The sequence below is a fragment of the Thermoascus crustaceus genome, assembly GCF_041956765.1.
Source record: "Thermoascus crustaceus strain CBS 181.67 unplaced genomic scaffold VTN00scaffold_10, whole genome shotgun sequence".
Taxonomy (NCBI): domain Eukaryota; kingdom Fungi; phylum Ascomycota; class Eurotiomycetes; order Eurotiales; family Thermoascaceae; genus Thermoascus; species Thermoascus crustaceus.
In genome coordinates, this window is record NW_027192536.1 from 1,203,998 (window position 1) to 1,227,097 (window position 23,100).

General features: G+C 45.5%; 4 protein-coding genes across 4 annotated transcripts; all 4 read right to left on the reverse strand.

Moving 5' to 3' along the window:
• Nucleotides 1–5,112: 5,112 nt before the first annotated feature.
• VTN00DRAFT_2743 (uncharacterized protein) lies at nucleotides 5,113–5,646 on the reverse strand (the record flags this gene model as incomplete). Its single annotated transcript, XM_069428989.1, has 1 exon — nucleotides 5,113–5,646. One exon carries the CDS (start codon nucleotides 5,644–5,646, stop codon nucleotides 5,113–5,115), a length of 534 nt encoding a protein of 177 aa, XP_069283789.1.
• Nucleotides 5,647–6,268: 622 nt separating this feature from the next.
• On the reverse strand, nucleotides 6,269–8,103 carry VTN00DRAFT_2744 (uncharacterized protein; the record flags this gene model as incomplete). The annotated part of the gene is made up of 4 exons (XM_069428990.1): nucleotides 6,269–6,470; nucleotides 6,541–6,670; nucleotides 7,779–7,822; nucleotides 7,877–8,103. 4 exons carry the CDS (start codon nucleotides 8,101–8,103, stop codon nucleotides 6,269–6,271), a joined length of 603 nt encoding a protein of 200 aa, XP_069283790.1.
• A 2,961-nt stretch (nucleotides 8,104–11,064) lies between these two features.
• Nucleotides 11,065–11,592, reverse strand: VTN00DRAFT_2745 (uncharacterized protein; the record flags this gene model as incomplete). Its single annotated transcript, XM_069428991.1, has 1 exon — nucleotides 11,065–11,592. The coding sequence occupies one exon, from the start codon at nucleotides 11,590–11,592 to the stop codon at nucleotides 11,065–11,067; it is 528 nt and encodes a 175-aa protein (XP_069283791.1).
• A 91-nt stretch (nucleotides 11,593–11,683) lies between these two features.
• On the reverse strand, nucleotides 11,684–13,467 carry VTN00DRAFT_2746 (uncharacterized protein; the record flags this gene model as incomplete). Its single annotated transcript, XM_069428992.1, has 2 exons — nucleotides 11,684–13,238; nucleotides 13,325–13,467. The coding sequence occupies 2 exons, from the start codon at nucleotides 13,465–13,467 to the stop codon at nucleotides 11,684–11,686; spliced, it is 1,698 nt and encodes a 565-aa protein (XP_069283792.1).
• Nucleotides 13,468–23,100: the final 9,633 nt, after the last annotated feature.

Here is a 23,100-nt window from a genome sequence, read left to right on the forward strand (position 1 = left end):
GTTTGCATGATCCTCAAAGCGGCAGTGTCAAGATCAATGGACAGGATCTCTGTGATGTTACTCGCCGGAGTGTTCTTGATAGCATTAGATTGTGTCTCAGGATTCAGGGCTATTCAACATCACTATCATGGAAAACATCCGATATGGCAATCAATCGGCTACAGATGAAGACATACCCGAAATGTCTTCTCCTGGACATTCTTCAGTGGCGAGGTAAGGGTGGATGAATTGAAAATGTGGCATCATGAGTGGTTGAGTTTTCTACTTGATGATAAGGATGATATCTCATCAGTCAATTCAAGTTCATCAACTTCACAGAATCAACTGCGGAATTCGTCGAGATCTATTACCTCTTGTTGATGGTGGAAATTATTTCATGAGGCTCAAGAATGTTTAATACAAACTGTTACTGTAGTATAGTCTAGAGGAATAGAAGCAAAGCTCACTTCAAAGTTCAGAATATACATACAGTACGAATGTGGGAACTTAATATCAATCCAGCTCAAGTCATATATCTCAAATTCCATTGATTAATACATGGAGATGGCTAAATATACATCCTATGACCTATTGGGAAGCTTACTGGCAGTGAAGCCCATTTATTGCCAGGTTGTGTTCTGAGATGGACTGATTGGACCCTTAATAGGTGAATTAGCCTAATCACACTTGGTAGATATATACTGACAAAAATGGCAATGTAGTGCAAAGCAAGAGATAAAGTCAACAGGGGTTTTTGAGGCGTAATAAGATGACTTATTCAGATTGATTATCTTGGATGATTTGACTCATTTTCCCTAATCCAACCTCCTGGTTCAGTCCCTTCCGGACCACCTCCGGGATGATCTTTGCATTCATCGCATAGCTTCCACTGCCCATTGACCTGACAGTCTTCCTACAATTTCTCGCCTTGCATTTTTCGTAGGTATGTTCGATTTTAGATGCGCGCATTGCCGGCATGAACCTTTGCGACGGGATGACGATGAGCCAACACAAATGCAACTCATATCTCCAACTTAGCAACTCCGAACTCGTCCGACAGCGACCCTAATCCCAAGGCCAAGATAGCGAAACCCAATCTTTACTATGGCGACCGAAAGAAGCTGCAGACATTCATTTCACAACTGGAGCTCCATTTTTTCTTCAATCCCCACAAATTTCCTAGCGAAGATCGAAAGGTCATGTTCGCGCCGACCTACCTACGCGGTACAGTGGCACAATGGTTCGAGCCCTACCTTCGTGATCAATGGAAAAATCCCCAGGACAACAGAGACTAGAAACCGGCGAAATCTTCAGTAACTTCGGCATATTCCTGTCCAAGATGAAACAGAACTTCGGAGACTTGGACGAAGTATGGAAAGCCACCGGAGCCGTCATGACCATCCAGCAGAAAATGTCTGTCGCCAACTACACACAGAATTCCAACGATCATCTGCCTTCCTGGGAGATTGGTCAGAACGATCGCTCATGGAATACTACTACCGAGCACTGAAGGAAGAGGTCAAGAACGGACTCATCGCTCTGGAAGAACCCAGAAATTTCAATAACCTGATAGACATCTTCACTAAGGCTCTCATGCTCAGGGCCTGAATGCCCCTGAGGCAGCAGTACTTTGAGCTCTATGCCCCACAGTGCGGAGATATGTTTGATGCCGACCAAATGGAGAGCAGGAACATCAAAGTCAGCATTTATAGAAAACATGTCTTTTTTACGCATCAATCAACTCAGCGAGGCCAGAGAACAGTATTGAATACTTGTAGGCGCTCTACTTTGGCCAGTCGTGTTTGTCCATTAAAGTCCCTACTCATTCTGAACTACAAGTTCAGGGCCGCTCGACCAAGTACGGATTGACCCAGAAGCCCAAGCCTCCCAACCTATGACCCAGTTACGACTCGGAGCCAGAAGAGTGCATAACAAACAACAGGAATCGCCGATAAGAATTGAATACATACCACCTGATTTCCATTCAAGATAATTATAAAGGTAAAGAAGAACAGTATCCCTCTCATCAGCGCCATTCAAGCAATCTGTCCAGTCACATACCCTTTGGAATATAACATGTGCTTTAAGTTTAGTCTCAGACGGTGAGCTGCAGAACTGCACAATCTTTTGGCACTTGTACGGCCTGGGCAACACTCTTCACATCACATTCTTTCCCTGCTCAAGATTTGTTGGAATCAGGTCAATCTGTGGCCACTGCACGTTGCATCCATCATCCTTTATCATATTTGCCTCAGCCTCCTCCAAACTAACAAAGTGGCGATCTAGCAATTTTCCATACATATCGTTTGTATTGACCGTAGATGCGTCCTTTGTAAACTCGCACTCATCAAAGTCGAAGATTTTCACAACGCCGTTTGAATAAGTCAGATTGTCAAGCTTTGGATCACAGTGGGCAACTTCATATTTGCTAATTTCCTCCATTGTTTCAAGGGCGCCATTCACGACTTTCCTCTTCTCTTGGGCGTCTTTATCCCACAGCTTGAAAAGCAAAATGCCTTCCAGGTATTCTAGTAGAATACCCCACTGTTCTTTGCCATCTATTTCCAAGGAAACTTTTCCGTAGTACCTTGGAATACATTTTCCCTGGAGCGGTGTGAGGCGCTGATAGGCTTTGATTTCGCGATCTTTGTTTGGGTCACCGCGCTTTTTTTTGAACACAAGGTACTTTGGAAGTGAGTCATGATCAGTTGCACTTTCTAGCAACAGCACAGTCGTTCTGCCTCTGAGTGGCTTAACAACTTTGACACAAATGCAATCATGATTATCATCGCCCAAAGTCAAAGTCAGGTATGTAGGGGTTGTCGATCGAGACCCTGTAATTATCAGTCAGTAAGAAACTTAAAAAGCATGTGTCTGATAACGTTACCATCCTCTGATGACAGACCCATTGCTGAAGGGTACTTAAGTGGTAAATTTCGATTCCCAGTTGAGAGTGTATGGCACTGATAGGGGCAGAGGGCTGATGGGCAGGAAATATCTAAGGTGGGGACGTTCTTAAGGGTAGGCTGGGTGGGGCTGCGGTTGGTCATAAAAGTGGGACGCGCTTTTTTTCAGGGGGTGGCGCGCGCTTATTGTAGCTTGCCCATTCTGGTAGAGTTGGATTGAAATATGTTCTTTTGCAGGGCTCTATTGATGCTACTAGCTAATAGCACGGTTTATACTCTGAATCTAGACCACTGTACAGTGCCTAAATTTAGATGCAGGCCTGTTATGCACTCCATTTGACACAGTCTTCGGTATTGCTTGAGGCTAGAAAAGCTTGGACTTCTGCAGGTTGGTCGATAACACTTGGAAATTCCGAACTAGGGTCCAAGATGGAAATTGGGACCTCAAGACAAAGGCACAAGTCAGAGGCAGAGAGCCTATTGAAGCAATACCCAAAGATAATCCATCAGTAGTACAGCTGTTTGCGAAACCGGTGTCCGCATCTTACACACTCTGGTTGTTTCTCAAGCCCTAGTGCCAAGAAATTCTAAACTACTTTTGGAACTATCCCGACAAAGAGTATTTTAAAGAGAGTCACTCTACAGTTTCATACCATACACTACTAGCTGCGTTTAATACCTGTACCAGGAATACAGCGCTCCCTTAATGTGCCGCTTGGATATCAACCCACCAAAAACCCCTTCCTGGAAGATCATGTCAATCATACACAGTCGCATGATGGCACCGAATCTTGCTCCGTCAGCCCTTGAGTTCATCCATGATATGATAACAAGTAATGAACTTACTGACGCCCAAATTGCTGTGGCTGCTGGCTGCAGCAAGCAGACAATCAGAAGGCACCGCTTCAACATGCGGCTCTTTGGTAGTGTGAAGGCACCACCAAATAAAGGTGCACGTGTACATGTTGTGCGCGTCATTCCAGTGGTTGTATTTTGCGTCCCTGCAAGATCCGGATTGACCAGAACTAGCTGTCATTACGATACCGGACTAGGAAAAGAGACAGCCGAAACTGTCATCACTCAATATCGTCCAATACCACCATGAATGCTCCATACCTGTCAACTTCACAGAAGAGCAAGGACCCTCAAAAAATGCGTGGTATATGTATACCTGGACGTATTGAAAGATCAGTAGTCTGCTGAAAGACTACCTAGGAGCCTTACTAGAACCTGTGTGCGTAAGTTTCCTAATCCTGCCCAGCGTTGCCCTTCATTTATGTCGACCCGTAGCTAAAGCTGAATGAGGCCTGAGCAGTCTTGGGTCCAATGAAAGCATGCATTGGCCTGATGTGTCACATACATAACCGCTGAGGCATCGAGTAGGGGCTAAAAAAATGGATAGAGCGGGGTAGCGCTAATTAGGAATCTAACATTGGTACTCCGTAGAGAGGATCTGTGCGTTGGAACCAAGCAATTACCAGCAGGAGACTAAAAGAAACAACTAATTTCGCAAGCCATGCATCACGCCAGCATCACACAAAGTACAGATGCTCCTCATGATGCCGCCAACATCAGGGACAGGGAGCAAAGAAGTGATTGTAGACATATTCTCCTGAGCGATCAGTTTATACAACAATGGATGTACTGTATAAGGTCAAGGCCGTGTGTAATCAAAAGAGTTCGATTGAGCAGGAAGGAGTTCAGAAGGGAGCGTCATGATCTACAAGAGTGGGATCTTGTGGGGGAATCAGGCCGAAAGCGTGAGCCAGGACTTCATCTAAGACCGAGTTTGAATACTGTACACAATGTACGTATGTACTGTCCATCCCACTGGGCTGGTCAGTTCAGACAAAGCATTCTAAGGAATATGAAAATTTCCTTTACATCCACATGCTCAGCGCGTGTCGTTGAACCCACTCCCCGAACTCAAAGAGACGGGGGATCTGGTGAAAAGCACCCGAATGTCTCCCACTGCGCATCATGTGATCTGGGATTCAGATCTATTGGCGGACCGACCTGTATCAAGACCCTTGACCCCCTCAACTACATTTGTGTATCAATTAAACAATCCTAAGCTAGTCAGTCCTACTTGGTGTGGCAATTTAATCAGTACTGATGTACTCCGGATAGACTTTGGACAAGGAACAAAACAATTTAGTATTTGCCAGTGAAGGCGGTGTCTCTATCACATGTATAGGGTCTAAACACAAATACACAATATATATCACTACCATCCGTCATCACTATCTTTCTCCTGTTTATGACGCTCGAGCCAAAGGGTAATGTCACGAACGAACCTGTGGGCGACACCAATTTTCATGCCCTGTTTGATGAAGAAGTTGGGGTCTATTTTGTGAAGGATTTGATTAAGGTCAAGACAGTTTTCCAACACTATATCACGCGCCCTCTCAATGTTGTCCGTGAAGATCTCAGTGTTCACCCAGGATAACTGCCAATTGGTGCATTCCTCCACCGCGTCTTCAAGGGGTCCGGGAATTTCAATATAATGGGGCTGGCCGGTTACTGGAGGGATTGCTTCAGCACTTGAGGAAGATACCAAGGACTGAGATGACTGCGTCGGCAGGACATTGATATTGATCGGAGGAAGCATTGATCCAGTCGTCAGATAGTTGGGGGCTTTGTGTTGTTTCTCAAGTCGCTGCCGCTCTTCTGCATACAGCTGTTTTCGAACAGTGTCGGGTATATCATCGTGGGTCTCTATTATACCGCCTTGCTCCACATATCTAACAAGGGCCCTCATGTGGTGAGTTCTGAGCCTGTAATGCTTTTTGCTTTCTGGATCCTGCCAGCAGTACTGTCCTCTGTGGTGGCATGGTGGTCCAGGACAACGCATTTTCCTATACACATCCCGCCAAACTGAAGGTTGCCCGGAAGAGTCCTCAGCATCGATTTGATCCTCCCGCTCGCGGAGCGTTCTGTTGGTAACTGATGAAGTTCCTCTTTTGTCAGTTCTCAATGTAATTAATAGATATAGAAATCCTGAGCTGCTTTTTGCCCTCACGAAGCAGATTTTGCCACATGAGAAGCTACCTATTTATAGCTAGCTGTCCAGTCAACATCAGTCTTTTCAAAGCGCTTTGTAAGATCACGTTGTGCGATCGTTTACAGAAACCACAACCATAGTATCGTCTGACCTCACATGCCGATTACGGCCTATTGTCCGATGCAGCACATTTTCATCCTTCTGCTTAATTTGCTGCCAATATGCACTGGATCTTGGAACCAGGTCTTGCTCAGTGTCTTTTGCCACGACCCGGTTATTAAGTGTCACTTTCCCCTCGATCAAATAATGTATGGCATGCTCATCATCTACTCCTCCATTATCCCATTCAGCCTCATCGAGGAAAGCCTAGATGACCAGGCTAAGATTGGGACAACGGGGTAGAACGTTCACCAAATATACGGTCGGGGGAAAGGGTATATATAGATGGCGTACATTCGCGGCCGAAGTTACCGGGGGTGGGGGCATATGCTGAAGTGTGCTCCCATGTACCAACTTGAGAGGCGTTATCATTGAGAGGGCTGAGTGTCATCTCCTCAAGGCAATAAATGCCGCCGAGGAGCCTAGTGTCAGAATCATTAGGAGTCAGCTTTCACAGAGGATGTGTTTGGCAAGGGAAAAGCAGCTGCTGACAAGCCAAGAAGGATGATAAGCACGGTCATCAGTCTTGCTCCACTTGGATGTCTCGTGTACTCAAAATAAGCGTGCTCGTAAAATGCCAGGATGGCGAGATAGAACAGGAATGCGATTGTTGACAGCTTGCCTGATCAGCCAGGCACCCTTGCTTCTTGCCGTTTGACCGGTTTGCATGGAAGCTTCCAGCCACCCGCAGATCGCCCGTACTAGGCTTTACATACGAGACAATGTTATTTACAAACTAATACGGTCCTGGTAATATTTGGGAACATGTATATTCCGGAGCTTTTCCGATATGATTTAGCTTAGAATCCACTAGGGTTCGGGAAACAGTCAAAGAGTATAAGATGTGGACACCGGTTTTGCAATCGGCTGTAAGTTCGCTGCTGACCTGCCAGTATAAAACTCAGTAAAGTCTGAATTGAGCACACGGAACTAGATACATGGTTGGTAGTAATTCTCCAAAAATGTTTTTCTGATATACTATCCTGTATACTGTCCATGGGCCTTTCCGCGGTATGTTGTATACCATCCTATTTGCCATCCATGGTACATTCAATGGCATATCGGTCCCTTGTTATTCTGTTTCGATCTTGTGATTTTCCCAACAGCTTGCTTGCTGCCTTATTCATTGTTCTCTGTGATGTTTGCTGTGTTGGACAGCACTCCCCTTGGTTAGCTCATAACAATCGGGTCCACAACCATTACACAAACAATAGCAGTCGCAACTAGAGAACATAGCTGCTAAAATGATTGCCAGAATGTGAGATATCTCAAATAGAACAAAGAAGGTGGCAGGACGATTTATTGTAGACAGAAATGAGTGGATCTCATCAAGCCGACATCTGTCTAGACAGTAGATGTGAATCATGTCAAAGGTGGTACATCTTGAATGGAATGATTTGTCCCATCTCTGACCCATACCCATGCTCCTGTATTTGGATCAATATCCCTTCTATAGTTTGGAGGGGGGGCCCAGGAATGGAGACCCTGGGGATCAGTCCAGATGGGTTTACCATCAAAGAATTGAAATGAACGGTGGTAGCCTGCTATCTCCAGACCCTGGGATTGTTGACCTTGAACTCTGTTCACTCCCTCCGCAGCCAGACGATAGAGCCAGTACTTTAAAGACAATGGAGTATTGTAGGGGATGACACAGCAGTCAATTGGACAGTCGACTTGTCGAATATGATCTACTGACTGAGCTCGGAATCGTACAACAAGTAGATTCAGACCGTCAAAGCAGCAGACTTGTGGACATTTGTAGTGAAAAGCATACCTGTGGTACACAACTTAGTCAAGACCACAATCAAATCAAAGAGGGCTTACGTACATTCGCAACTCCCTTCCTAGTCTGGTCTTGTTTGTCTGTATTGCATTTGGGTTGTTCCAAAATAGTGGGTTGATTGTTTGAGGAGGTTTTAGTTCGCCAATTAAGACACAGAAATTTGTGACGGAGTAGCGAAAGTCGACTGTCACTGCTGTGGAAGTATTCCCAATAGGACCAGTTTCCCATCTCTCCTGAATGTCTGGGAATGCACTGCGAAGTGGCACAGTCATGCGAGCAAACATTCGACGAACATCACTGTCATTGCCAAGGACCTCAGAGACTTGTGGTTCATACTGCCCATTTCTTTGGAGCCTATGACTATCATCGGCTTGCTCCGCGCCAAACATGTCTGCAGGCTGCAACACAGTGTAAACGCGTATTTCGGGTATATTTTGGGCTCCTTGTTTAGCCGAAATAGTTGGCGCCTGACCTTCGAAGTAGTGCTGAGAGGCGAGGTTTGGTTGAGTAAGGGCTTGACGAACTGAGAGCATATTGTCAAATTCCAATGACTGTTGTGAGGTAAAGTTGACACACAGATGTTTTTGGAGACTAAATGCTTATCTATTGAGGTCTTGACCGGTAACAAGGTAAGAGTTGATATCCTACTGTAGGTGCCTTTTATAGCTGGTGGTTATGCGACCGTATAGTATTTGTGGATAGTTAACACAGTTTCCAAGTGTTAATCCTTTCCTAGCTAGGAAAAGCTGGTTTGCATATCCCTTATGATATTTCGTATTCTTGTGCCAAGCACTTAAGCTCCTATATATCATACGCAGTTCTCAGATGTCGAAGCTCTCTGCTCCACATTTAGACAACACGGAGCGTCTGGCATTCTTGGCCTATTGCGGGGTCAGTCTGCAGGTCGGCATTGACACAGACCAACCACCCAGCTTCACCAAATACTGCTGCATCAACGCAAATTGAGGGTTTGTGCTGACGGGCAGTCAGCACCACATCTTGGTTTTCGCCTTGTCACTAGACAATTTCGAGTGTGAGCAGTCCCACAGGTGTCTTTCTGCTGCCTAGGACTTTAGTATCAGGAGTAGAAAGGGCCTCTGATTGGTCAGGTTGTATCTGTGTTGTCGTGCTAAATTAATTAGCGTGAACTTGAGAGATGCAGCTAGATCCCAATCCATTCCGCCCATCGAACCATTCACCTCTTTCTGAGCACTCGATGTTACGGGTACCAGTGCAAGCCACGCCCACACGAGGAGTGGAACCTATTCGGAAGCGCTTCCAGTCAGGCCTTGCTCCCACTGAGACTCATCTGCACCCAGAAGGCTACTTTCCTTGTCGTCGTCGCCGGATACCAGTGACCGCGGCAAGCGCCAGAACCCCCCGGGACGCCCCCCACCTACCCATGGAGAAGAGGAAGGCCAACTCCCCGCAAAAACATCCCGGATCCAACGCCGGACTCCCGCACGCAGACATTATGCCAATTCACTCCGTCCACCCGGAAATTATCTTGCGGACTATGAGTTGATATAGGGTGATGAAAGTATTGATCCTCACGCCTGGAACGTCGAAGCGGCTGAGGTAGGATTTCGCTTTGACGTCAGAATTTGTTGTCCAGCCACAAGTTCTGACGTCAGTAGGCGAAGTTCTGCAACTGCCCCACTGTGGACATGTCATTCAATTCTGCCAGAAATTACTGAATGTAGTTAGACTGGTGCTAGTATTAATTGGGAATGGTCATCTTCGCTACTGTTCGCACACAGATCATGCTTTGGGCTAAACCCATTCGAAGACGCTATTCCATAAAAGAATATGTTTTGGGGTGTCCAACTGTTGAACACCGCTGGACAGGTTAAAGATCACTGCCTTCCCTTCTGGTCAGCACTAGTCTGAATTCAGTAAAGAATAACACGTTGTCCACGGTGGGACCCGCTGCAGAATCTCCCCAAATAGGCCTCGGACACCTTGGCAACCCTTCATAGTGGCCGTGCGTGTGCTGGACCTGGAACTGCTTATCATCATTCCAGAGGCTTCATATCACCTAGTGCCATAGACCTCCTGTCAGACTGCGCGAACCTAGTAATCCGAAGGTATGATGATGAAAGCTCTGATTATTCGAATCTACCTGACTAACTGACTATTTATCTCATGGGATTAGGGGTTAAGACCTTCCGAATATGATATATCAAGCGATTCCGAAAGATATGATGTATCGATGTGATATACCGAATATTGTAAGGATCTTTGAGATAACTACCCGGATCGGCGTGTGCTGACTAGGCTGATAGGTTTCTTGGCATACCACTAGGTTATAGTGGTAATATTCGGCTGACAAGATGTTTGTCTAATATGCACTCAGATGTGCTGGAGAGCAGCCCCACCGCTTAGGACTCTCTAGCAGCCTGTCTTCTGGATGGTTATCTAGAAAGCCCTACTCAAGGTTTGATAACAAAACTCCCACTATCTCTAACATGGCCTATGTTCAAATCTTTGGGGTCCGACAGTCTCCGCAGGCCTCCGAACCTTGAGCTTGTATCCGATTTAGATAAGTCCTTATTGCCATGTGCAATATTTTAGGCTGATACTACCTCTTGAGTGGTGACGCTGCTGGGTCCTGTTTCCACTTCTGGCAGGGCTGGTAGGCTCGATAAGCACCAGGGGCCTGGGTAAACCAGGCCTGCCCCAGGCTTTTACTGTGTACAACTGTGCGCGTCCTAGAGGTGTAGGCTAGTGAAAGTTCTCTATTGCCTTCCTATGGTGACTTGGCTGCTGCCTGCTTGGTCCGCTCGCCCAATCCCTTCTATGTCTTTGTGCCCGGGCATAGGATGTTAATTGTATATTAATCGAGCCTACAAACTAGAAGCCAGAGGAATACAGCTATGTATGCTTTATAGCATTCTTTTTTATCTTAAGGACTCTTTTTCTCATTCTTTCTGTTCTATCAGAGATAAAAGAAGAAATTAAGACCAGACTTAAAAAATATATGGCGAGTCTACAAGGTGGGGTTGCGAGTGCTTACCAACATGTGGTTAGTTAGGAATTGCATAAAGGGGATTTTGTCTATGATGACCAGGGATTGTAGAGAGTGCGAGAAGGGAAGTGACAGCAAGCCCTCAAAATATCAGAAAACATCAAAACATTCCCTCTCTCTTTCCTTTCTTTTTTTTTCCTGATCATGATATACTGTCCGCTAATTAATATCACATAGCCTGGATACCTTGGCAGAAACTGGAGAGTTAAAGCTCATCTGGAGGACCCGAGGAGAACACTATTTTATTGCCGCTGAGTGACAGACCTTTCTGGGACACAATGATACCATAGTTAATCCACAAAGACTGTTTGGTATCCTCATGGCAGAGTGCCCACACATCTGGTGTCCTTGTGGACAAGCTGGGATTCAGAAATGGGACTGGAAGTTGAGCATGGTCCTCAAGAAATGTTCTATCCGGGCCCGTCAGAACGGCGGTAGATTTGTCTTCTTGACCGCTGCCATGATTGGCCGACAGGTACTTAACAAACGATGCGTAGCCTCTGAAAACAACATACTGTGTCAGAATGGTCGCTACGAAAGCGAGCGCCATGAGGATCGCTTGACCCAGGGCGTCACGGAGCATGAAGAGCCCAAATAGAGAGAGCTCTGCCGTGTAAAGGCCGATGAACAATTGATGCAGGGATCTCCAGTAAAGAAGACCTCCCGTGTCAACTGGCGCTTCCAGGATGTAGATGAATTTCTTAGAATAAGCAAACCAGAAGAGTCCAAACATGGTCGCACCAATGGGTAAGATGAGAGGCGCCACGACGGAGAAGATGATGCCGATGAAGAGTCAGTCATGCCAGAATGTCGCAAGCCCCAATCTAGAAAACAAACTTACAGATGCAGGCCAGGTTTGTGAACACAGGGTAGACCAACCCCCATCGCATCATCGAGCGCTGCGTTATGCAGCTCCAATTCTTCCGTGGAGTCTGAGCCCACAACAGCATGAGCAGCCATTGCCAGATAGCATTGGGTAGCTGACGCAATGACAATGCGCACTGGGTGACCGCCTGCAGGAGCAGATATGAGTAAAAGTAATCACTAGCCTTCGGGACATTCTTCGCCAGGATAGAGGGTGCAGATTGCAAGTTGTTCAACACCTCCGGGATGACGGTAGTGATACTGGAGGAGATCGAGACGACCAGGAAGACCTGCAGGAAGAGAAATACAAAATAGTGCCCCTGCAGGGAGAGCTCTATGGCAGATCGCGTGACCTGGCCCTGGCGCCTAACCAATGCAAGCAGGATCTCGGGGAAAAGGACCATGAGAATAGACAGCAGTAGCTGGGGCACCAAGCCCTGAATGAGACCTAGCCACATTCTACCAAGAGCACTGTCCGAGAGCCTTTGCACCCATGCAATCTTGCCATCCAAATAGACAACCTGGGATAACAAGCCCGTCAGGGCTATAGGAACAACCCAAAAGACAGTCAGTCCTATTACACACCCTACGATAATCAGCTTTTTAATAAACCGTTGCCACCAGCGGAGTGACAAGTTGGACCAGATTACATCATTGTCAGCAGCGATCATGTGAGGGACCATGCTCAGAGGAACAGAATCCGCAACAACCTGTTGAACCTGGTGTGCGGTGACCGGGTCTGCAAATTGAAGAAAGGCAGACGGCAGTTTTCTAAAACTCTTAATATCCTTCTGTTGCTGTGTGATTTTCTTGTTAAGGTCCTGGATATCTCTCGCGATCGACATGGGGGTCCTTCCGTCAGAATCCTTTCGAAACCGCTTAAGCAATGATTTCCTAGTTTGTCGGAGCTCTTCGGTCAGAACGGCCTCCAACTTACACACCAGTCGATTGCGTTTTTCTACTATTCTGGTAAGGCTGCTGACGTCCCGATTGATCCAGATCTTGACCGGACCACCATTGAATCGAGCATAATCCCTGGCAAGCGTGTCTTCGTGCAGCTTCGACTTGGGAATATCCGTAACGAGGACGATTCTTGCGGACTGGTGCTGGCTATGGCAAGATTTGAGAAGGTACACTTGGCGAATCCGGATGAGCTCGCGGAACTCACTGACGAGTATATAGCAGACGTAAGCGACTACCACCAGTGCAGCGACCAAATGACCCCAAAAGCGAGCAATTTGACCCATTTGAAGATTTGCCCAGCTTAGTTTGTCCAGCCCGGCGGCACTCGCACCGGCCGTGAGATCCAGTGGTAGCAAGAGCGGTATGATTATCGCTGTTAGAGGGAGGAACATCTTCAGTGCCGTCCGCAGCAAGCGGAGGAAGAAGTAGCCATCCATCCCCTGCTCCGTAATCAATTCTTCATCCAACGACAGCTTTGGCAAGCGGGAAAACCAGGCATGCCACCCAGACGACAGGCGGGAGACATTTCGGTCTGGTGACTGTCGTGACTGCCTTTTTACCACTTGAAATCAGCGATGCTTGACCTTATATTGGGAAAATGCACTTGCCATAGTCGACCTGGTCGGTGCTTCGCGAACTCAAAGATCAGCACAGCCACGCAAATGCTGCCATAGACTGCTAAGGAGGCTAAAAATGACTGAACAGACAGGCCCTGACTCTTCTGGGCCTTTCCGGCGGCTGCACTGATTGTTCGGTTCAAGTCGGCAAAATCCATATCCATTCTGTGCCTGAATTGAGAACAAGAGCCAATCCTGGGCCTTTTCAAATTGCTCCAGAATATATCTTCGATCATCTCACATATATAATGTTCCCAGGCTCTCCACCTAGAGTGCAGCCTCCCTTTGTCTTGGTTATTAGGAATTACCGGTCCTATAGATAAACTGTAGAATATATATAGACTGCATTATCAATATGAGATGCAATGCTGTAAACGTATTGACAAATTATCTTTTGAAAACGAAAGTGTAGATAGAAGGCCAGAAGGTGCACCTCAAAATAGTATATTTTTCTAATACAGAAGCAGTTGACTGATGACCAAAATTTCTGTCGTATAAGGTTATTGAATAAATCCATTGATGTTCCCGGGTTTTTCTTAAGGGAAGTAAAAGACGGAGAGTGAGGGGCACAGAGGTGGCTTTAGTGCGTCCTATATTGTAAAATCTCGACTGACATTACTGGTCTCAGAATCGACTTTCAGCAAATTGAGGCCCACGAGACATCATTAAGAAAAAACTTTATCAAGTAATGTATAAGCGTGACTTCTGTTCACATGTCATCCTCTTTCATTAGCCCAGTATTTGCTGGAATCTCTAATGACATATTCGGGTTATTGGGCTCGCAATACTGAGAAAATGACAACCAAGTGGGGAAGTCCCCGCATTTATTTTCAGATTCTGGTACTTCAGGAATTTTGAGCGGCAGAAGTTTTCATCCTTTCTCGAAAAAGCAGTGGAGTTTTCCAAAGTAGATCTTAACTGGATGTGAACTCATTTCCATCCCTGGAAACTATACAAGGACAACGGGTGCAGTCTGGGTTGTATCTTCGCCAGAGTCGGGTAGTTGCGGGCTGTTATTCTCAGGTTGTCACAGGCTCTCCACTGTCAAATAAGAGATGATGACATCTTTTTTACAAGTAAACGGGCTCGGACAGACGGATCATGAGCGATCTGATTGCGGTGATCAAAGAGTGGACAACGGATTGAGGCTGAATCAGGCAGATAGAAGTCACGTGATCTCAGAGGAACTATATCCCGAGTATACCAAGATAAGGTATAAAGAATGGGTATATTGGGGACCAGTATACGGGACAAGGTTATACAAGAACGTTCATTACCCACCATGTATCTAGTTGAGATCTTCTCTTGTACTAAATTGACCTAAGTTACTTGATTCCTACTGAAGAGGGTCAGCAAGGCAATCTAACTACCATTGGTATACGTGTATAGCTTTAGTAGGCCTTACTTCTGATCTAGTCTTCCATTCAGTTGTCCAAGCCTACCTGTCAAACTACCCTCAGGAACCTGTGTGAGGTTCAATTTGATAAGCCTTCTTGTTCTTCACACCTTCAGTTGACTAGGTCAGATCCTAGGGCGTGACAGATGGATAGCGACACATGACCCCATCAATATAACCATGACGTGCTTCTTTGTTTTTCCTTTGATCTAACTATGAGGTGTATGTAGGTCTGCTGTACCTGACACAATTGGTGCAGTTCAATTTCATGAGCCTTCTAAAAGCTCAGATCTTCACTGGCTTCCGATTGCACTGGTACTTAAACACGAAAGCGTGCAGAAAATTACTTGCGAGTTTGGTAGACCTACTGTCGAGTTTAGAATTCTCACAGAACAGACTGTGTTGAATATAGCAGGATTGTCGATATGTCCAGTCTGCTTATCCGAGTGCCTGTCAGTCCACCAGAATCAGATCGCTTTGCGTAGCTAACCCTTGGTTTAACAGATTCCTGGAAGCAACATTTGCCCTTTGGAGGCTACTGACAGCTCGGTAGGAGAAGCCATATATGAATACTGCTATCACAGAATAGCTAATGCTTATAATACAGCTTACAGATAATTTAACAAAGGTTGCAGATAATTTAATCAGCCTTGTAAGATGGCTCGACAGGCAGGATGGATTTCTCAAAAGGGCCATAGCAATTTACCTAAAACAGAAGTGTCGATTGGTCGAATTAGAAGGTAGGGCAATCGCACTGGGATACTAAGAAGCATTGCACAATCTAAAAGCCCTGCTTATTTCTCTCATAAGCTGCTAACGTGTTCTTAAGATCAGTTTGTTCGGAAAGCTTTCAATCCTTCCTGTGTAAACCCTGAAGCTCTTTATATATCAGAGCCTTCAAGCGATGTCTTACCATCATACCCCGGAAATGCACCAGCTGCTTCCAGTTCTTCCTCTATAAACTCTGCAGTCCTCTTTTCAACGCCTCCGAGTGATACGTTAGCGCCATATCCTGGCAATTCACCAGATGCTCCCAATGGCGCAACATTTGCCGCTCCAGCGAATGTTTTCAACAGCCCACCTCTAACAGAAAACGCCTCAGGTGACCAAGCGCAGTTGAGTAACAACTCAAACCCAGATCCGCTCTCCCGGGTTAAGAGAAATTTGGAAGAGAAATATCATTCAGCCTTCAATAGTATGGCAGATCTATACAGATGTCCTGACGGCTCCGACGTGCAATGGGCCAAAATACCTCTTGCAATTAAAGCAGGATGTGCTTGGGTAAGGCAGGATATTGATGATTTTATGAGAACACAGCTGTCATATTGGATGAAAAGGGGACTTTGGCCTCAATTACCAAGCCGTCAGAATGATCCTCAAGAAACTGCAGCAAATTGCTCGTTAGATATGATGTATGCTGGTATTGGAAAAAACCCAGGCACCGAAAAGATGCTGCGCCGTATCTCACGTGTGCGCCTATTTTATTGGTATGAGAGATGCAAGAAGGAATTCGAGAGCCGTGACAAAGGAGCCCCAGGGGTGAACTACCGCTCTAAGGCGGTAGACCATCTTCTTGAAAACTATTATCCCGACTGGGAGAGCATGGACGAGAAAACAAAAAAAACCTGTAGGAGTAGATTCCATGCAGAGAAGATAAGAGGAAAAAGATGGTCCCAGCTGGTTCAATATTTCAGCCCCGGGATTCTTGTGATCTGCGGAAATGAGATGGACACACAAATGTTGTTGTAAGCTTTCCCAGGCGCCTATTCAGTAGTACTGACTGTGTCATTTTTAGGAATAACAACAGTTTTCCATTCAAAACCGTACATGCACTGGCAACCTTTGTGACAAATTTCTTTCCGTCAGCGCTAGACGTCTGCCAAGCGTTTGACGTCGTTGCGAGTGCTTTCCTTCGGAAATACGTTTTCTCGGAAGCTGAATATGACCAATGGAATTCAGGGGTCAATCATGATCAGCTAACCTGCTGCCTACAAGAAGTGGAAGTATACAAGATCCGGACTCCAGAGTGGTCGGCTCCGCCGGATAAATCTGATACTGACTTGACCGCGTTCATTCGAAAATCCTTGGAACCTGAGCTACCTCGATTTTGGTTTGTACAATCGACTGCAACTGTCAACTAGTTAAATGTAGCTTCCAAAAGTCTGGAAGCATCTATTGTCAAGTCTAAGAAGCTCCTGCCTAGGCAAAAGATCTATGGAGCCGCTGATACTTCTGCTGACTGCGTTTCAAACCTAGCGTTCTTCGAACGCTACTAATTTTGGAGCTAAGACTCTTATGGTTATGAGCTGCTCTTAAAAGGCATGTGGGCCTTAGAATGATAGGAGAGAGCCAGGTGTCAAACTAGTGGTCTGAGCCGCCTTGAGACAATTGCCCATACAGCCAAGATCTGGTAACATTCCTGCGTAGCTGTATGCCGGTGTAATCTATGTAAACCAATTGCTAATGAGGAGAAAGAGGTCAACAATCAACCTAACCGCGGAATTAGTAGAGGATAGCTAGCGAAGGACTGTAGTATTATACAGGAATCTTGCCTTGCCTGGCAGGTTTCTAAAGCGACCTCCAGGCACGCCGAGCTGCTATCCTGGAGTAGATGTGCCAGCTGTATAAAGAAAGCATTACTACAAGAGAGATACAGGATAAAGCTATTTGCCTTGTACTGCTTTTGCATTCAGGGTGCTTGTTGTAATAGATCTATTGAAGATCATATTTAACATACCTTACCAGAAACCCATCAACATCCTAAATATGTGTGACCATAGAATGCTCATGTACAACTGTACACATTGGATATACCAGCTTCTCTACTGGTGCACCACTTATTACAATGCAGGTCTTACTGCAAAGAGATGCCCTCCAAATGTTGTGGAAAAGTTGGTGGGTTTTCTTACAGTTCAAAGCACTCCTTCTGTACTAACTTTCACTATCAAGGAAATCTGGGGTCTCTGTGGTGAGTGTTGATTCGGAGTAACTGGATTTACAAGTCAGATGAATTAATATGGGATGATTAGGCGACTGCAAAAGGGAAGCAGAAGAACAGGCTTTTCATGCAAAAAGGAAACCACAGTGAAGGCCTTGGAGAACAAAGTACATTGATGGGATGGCCTTAGGACTTTTATGTGCTGGATTTAGAAGATCTGATACAGGACTCTAATCGCGAACAAAGTAACACAAGAATTTTGTGTATCTTGTAACTATGTCCACAGAGAAGACTTCTCAGGAAGTGTCAAATGGACCGCCGTTACCCAACAATTGCAGCTTCCAGAAAGATGTAGGCCAGCTGACCTGTAGCCACCGTACATGCTGTGTTGTCATATTTCCATTTCATGACCTTTCCAGAATGAGAAGCCTCCAACACACTGGGTAAAACCAATATGCGTCCCACAACAGTGCCCACTTCATAGTAGAAAATGTGTTGCTTTCATTTTCCAGACCCGTAGACCACCACATAGTACTCCGATAAGGCCCTTGGTCCGTCCTCGGCGGGATCGACGCCGTCACGGCCTTGAATTGGCACAAAGCTAAATCTGTTTCGGAATAGACGTTCTGCACAGAATAACTATTCCGAAAGCGCTCTAGCTATAGCCCTGCAGGGCTTTCGGTGATACTGATTGACTTGGCGGTAATTTGTATTAAGCGTAACATCGAGCTATTCCGCCGTAAACATTATGCAGGATAACTCGTTCGTAAACATGCATTGATGCAGGCTGTTACTGTTTATGGAATTCTCTATGTGATACCCTTTCACCGCAAAGTTCTTGAACCGATGCTCGTAGCGGCCGACTTCCGGATCACTAATGAGAACAGCAGATGCGTTGCCACATGGAAGCAAGCTAGATGTATGAGGAATAGACAGGAGCGGCTTGATGAATTGGCCGATGAATTAAGATGGCAGGATCAGGATACTTATCTAAGGATTGCTGCTTTTTGACAGCCAATTCGGTGGTTGCCGTTGGGGCAGGGATCATCACCAAGAAGCTCCTGGGTCTTTAGTATCTCTTAAGAACAGCTGGAAAATTGAGTGGAGTCCTGAAAGAGGCAGTTGGCCACAGGGCGCCAGAACACGATATGGAATTCTGTGGCAGGGCTCTCAATTTCTGGAGAAGAACATTCCATCTATGCAAAAGGGAGAGAGGGCCCTAATCCTCGATCAGGATATCCAGAAAGCCAAAGAAGAAGGTTCGGATCTATACCTGTACGTCTATCTTCGCCCTTTCCTTATCTCTTCTTGAGCTCTGTTCGTCTGCTAAATGCCAAGTTAGATCTGTCAAACTTGTGGAAGTCAAGCCCCGAAAGCCGGAGCAGGAAAAGTGTGATAGCGTGCGGCCGGCGGGCGGAGATTGCGTTACAATTGAAGTCAAGGGATATGGTCCGAAGTCAGAGGACAAGTGAGTTGGCACTGTCTCCGCGTAACTTCCATGCTAATTAGAATTCAGATTCCAATTTTCGCTGTCCTTTGTCTTCCAACGGGGAAATCTATATTCACTAATTGACTATGTGAACATACCTGATTGTCACCAAGAAACTGTGAAAAGGGAGCTTTCCCTATTGATTAACGACCTGGAGTTTGGGAAGGAGAAACGTGTCCCACTGTCCAGGTTTGTTTACCCCGAAGATCCGTCCCCGTGACTGGCCTAGGAAAGGGTTAATTTATATATTATCCATATCGCTGACCTGTTTTGGAAGATACAGTGACTCAGCAGCCTCGGATTCCGCTCCAACCATGTTAGTGTGCCTGAGCTTAGTTGAGTGTCTGCTGATTAACTGTACTCAGTGCTGTGGCAATCCTGCCACTTGACATCCCCACTCTTGATCTTTTTGAAGGCACCAGCGTGGCTCGGGTTGACTGAGGCTCTTTCCAAGATCCTTTTCTAAATGGAGCTATGTATACAGTATCTATATGTCACAATTACAAGATATCTCTGGTCGGTCTTTAGTATTGAGGAATATTTCATAGTACAAAAGTAGTGTTAACAAGTACAATTGGGAACTTTCATCAGTAGTTGAAAGTTGAGGGAATGAGAGACTTGCCAACGGAGTATTAGAATGATGCAAGAACTATTTTACAGCATGGAGAACCAAAGTGATATAACTCGGTGAGTCAGAAGATGATATGTCAAAGTAAGACATTCATATAAGAGAAACATAATCTACAGAATGCTGACAACACAAGTATTCAGCTGCCCTCCTTCAAATATTCACTGAAGACTTTGACCTCTGTACATCATTGTTGATTGGAGTGATCGGACTCTATTGTACCAGAGGACGGCTGATTGATAAGTCTCAAATAGAGATCTTGATAGCAGTCTCTGTCTTGAGCCAGGGTGCGCAATTGCTCTTCTAGAGACTCAATTTTTTTTCTGAGTCGGTATTTCGCAGCCGCATGTCTATTTTTTTCTTGCTTCTTATCCTGTTTCCTAGAGCCAGACCATGTATCAATGGGAATCGTGCCTTGAAGGACATGAAGACCTTGGCTGCAACCTTGGACGGGCGTATTTGCCACAATGTATTCCAAACCTCTGTTCCAGGTTATAGTCAAGATATTTTGCTCTGTTCTTGGAGGAAGCCATTGCAGCTGTACCATTTTGAGAATAGGAAGAGACGGAGACTGACCAAACTGGCCATAATCAGAGTGACAGATGCAGGAAACATGTGAGCTTTGATTTGGTGCAAGGTCTGAGTTTGCTTGGTGATTCTGGAACGGCAGACTTGAATGGAGATATCACATTCTTGAATGAGTCTCAGGTAACAAATATTGATTGGCAAAAGAAGATATTGTCGCTGAGTCAGATATCTCTGGAGGATTCAGAATGCTTTGGATTTCCATGGGATGCCACTGCATTGGGGTTTTCGGACGGCTGTGTAAGGACAGACAGTGTAAAGAAGTGTAGGATCCAATACTTGCAGTTCTGCACAAGGTTCTTTGGCCTCAAGCAGTCAGAAAGTTGCCCTTTTCCAGGTCCTTAGTATGAATAGAAAAGGAGAGACACATCACAGTGGTGAGAGTAGAGTAGCAGCTTTTGAGTGAGCATGGAGACAGACTATAGAAAGGGAGAACATTGGATAGTCAACTCTCCCTTAAAACAGAGGACGGGAGACTTTGCTGACTCCCTAAGCTAAATGCTATGCCATTGCCTCACACGACCTATTATGCTTTGGATCAACCAGTCTTTATGGCTCTAGTGCCAGGCTCTAGTTGTTCAAGGGAGTCTGAGCGAGAAACATCATGAGTTTATGGTATCTGATCATCCTCTTCCTGGCATTTTCTGCTTACCAGCAGCTATGACAGGTGACCCTTAATGAAACCAAACAAAATAGTATCTGAGCCTCTTTGTGTCATGACGCAATGCGGTGTTGGAGAATCGACTCTTGGACAATGTAGGAGCCATGGAGTGTTATAAAGACTCTCCTTTAGCAAATCAGATGATAATGAGCTCTGGTCAGAGATTTGTCGCGCTTCCATATACACGTGCGCTCTCATATACAAAGGCTTTTGACATAGCCAAAAACAAAAGACATTCCCTGTGGTATGTCCACCAGAAAGTTGAATATCCGGTCACCTCTACTGGGTAATTCAAATCTAAGAGGTCCATATTCCCTTTGACTGTCCCCTTCTCCATCTAAAATGAAACCTGAATTGATATGCTCAACACTAGCAGGAACTACTTACTTGACTTGCCGTAGCAAGTTTCTGTAGGCAAGGTCACTCCTGACAGCATTGAATTTGGGGATGTGTCTGGCATTGATGCTCCGCTGATTGACCTGGGCATCTTGAATCTAGTCATGCCTCTCTTGCAGGAGATCCTTGGCTGGGGGTTAGTGTGGCCTATTGGGGTCAATTGCCTGAGATGCTGCTATTGGTGACTGGTAGTTTCTTATGGGCAACAACTGAATGGATTTTCTCAAGTTAGGATGCATCATGATCCAAGGACTAATTGGACTGGAAGGCGCATGAGCCAGGGTGTGGAGAAAGACACACAGCCGAGCCCAATGGGGAAAAGACCTACATTGCTGAGCTGATGGGGGAAAAAGACGCATCACTGGGCTGATGGGGGTAAAAGATGCATGGGAAAAGGGGACAATGCATCAATGAATTGATGGGGCCAGATATGCATCACTGGGAAGAACTGATTGGTCTTGAAGGTGTATCAGCCCTGCAGCTGGGCTGATCAGGAGAAAGACATATTGGTGGGTGTGAGCCCAGTTGCCTCTCCTGGAAACTGTGAGCCTGCACATGCATATTTTGTTTCCATCAGCATTGTATCTATCACCATTGTTTAGTCAACCTTGAAAGCTGTGTCTTCTATCCAAGTCAACCGCTCTTGTCCATCTGCAGTGCTGGGTAAAGATGAGCAGCATAGAAGCTGGAGAGACAGACTGTTCTATGTGGGAGAGTTGGGAACAACTCATGTCTACAATTGAGCAACTCAAGTCTACAATTGAGCAACTCAGGTTGAAAAACAAGCAGCTCAAGTCGGCAAATGGGAACCTCAGCATCATGGAGAAGAATCTGACTATAATAATAGAGCAATATGGACCCCAGCTGGTATGTGGAGACTGCCTCTGAGGTTTTGCTGCTTCAAAAGAACTCTATGAGCATCAGACAATCACTGGGCATGGAATTCTTCGCGCGACGAAGAAAGGCGAAAAAGGACATTTGTTATATGGTCATACGTCGATAAATTACCCTTAACTATCTACAGCCAGCTATTTAAATTTCCTCTCACTTGTTAAGCTATTTTGTGAACTCAGTGCCACAGGTGAGGCCCTATTTGGCGCACTGGGATACTAGTCCTAGCACTTGTATGCTTCTTTGTGAAGGGGCAATGTTGATAGCGCGGTATGCTATGATACTAATACTATCACAAGAAGTCCGCTGGTATCCCAGCAGATACTCAGTAATAACAGATAGACTGAGCTCAAGGAACTAAAGCTAGATATATGGTGTTGTAATGAGCATGCTTATAATACCCCAGAAAATAAACCATTCTTGTATACCATCCTGTCAGACTGAGTAAACCTCATATTATGAAAGTATGGAAACGTCTCTGATCCATTAATCTACCTAACTGACTGTTTATCATAAGTTTGGGGGCCTAAATCCTTCTGAATATGGCAATATCAAGTGATCCCGGAAAATATAATATATCAACATTTTTCAAATGGATGGTATGGCAGGGGTTCTGACCTCAAACAGTCAGTGGCAAGCACTTGACTAGGCCCATAGGCTTCATGGCATACTGCTAGGCAGCAGTAGCAATATTTGAATGATATATGCCCACAGTATGTACCAACAGTATGTCAACATCCCAGTGTTTCTACTCCAGTATCACATGGCTTATTACTTTATTAGAGTAGCCTATGGAGAAGATATTGTGGTGGC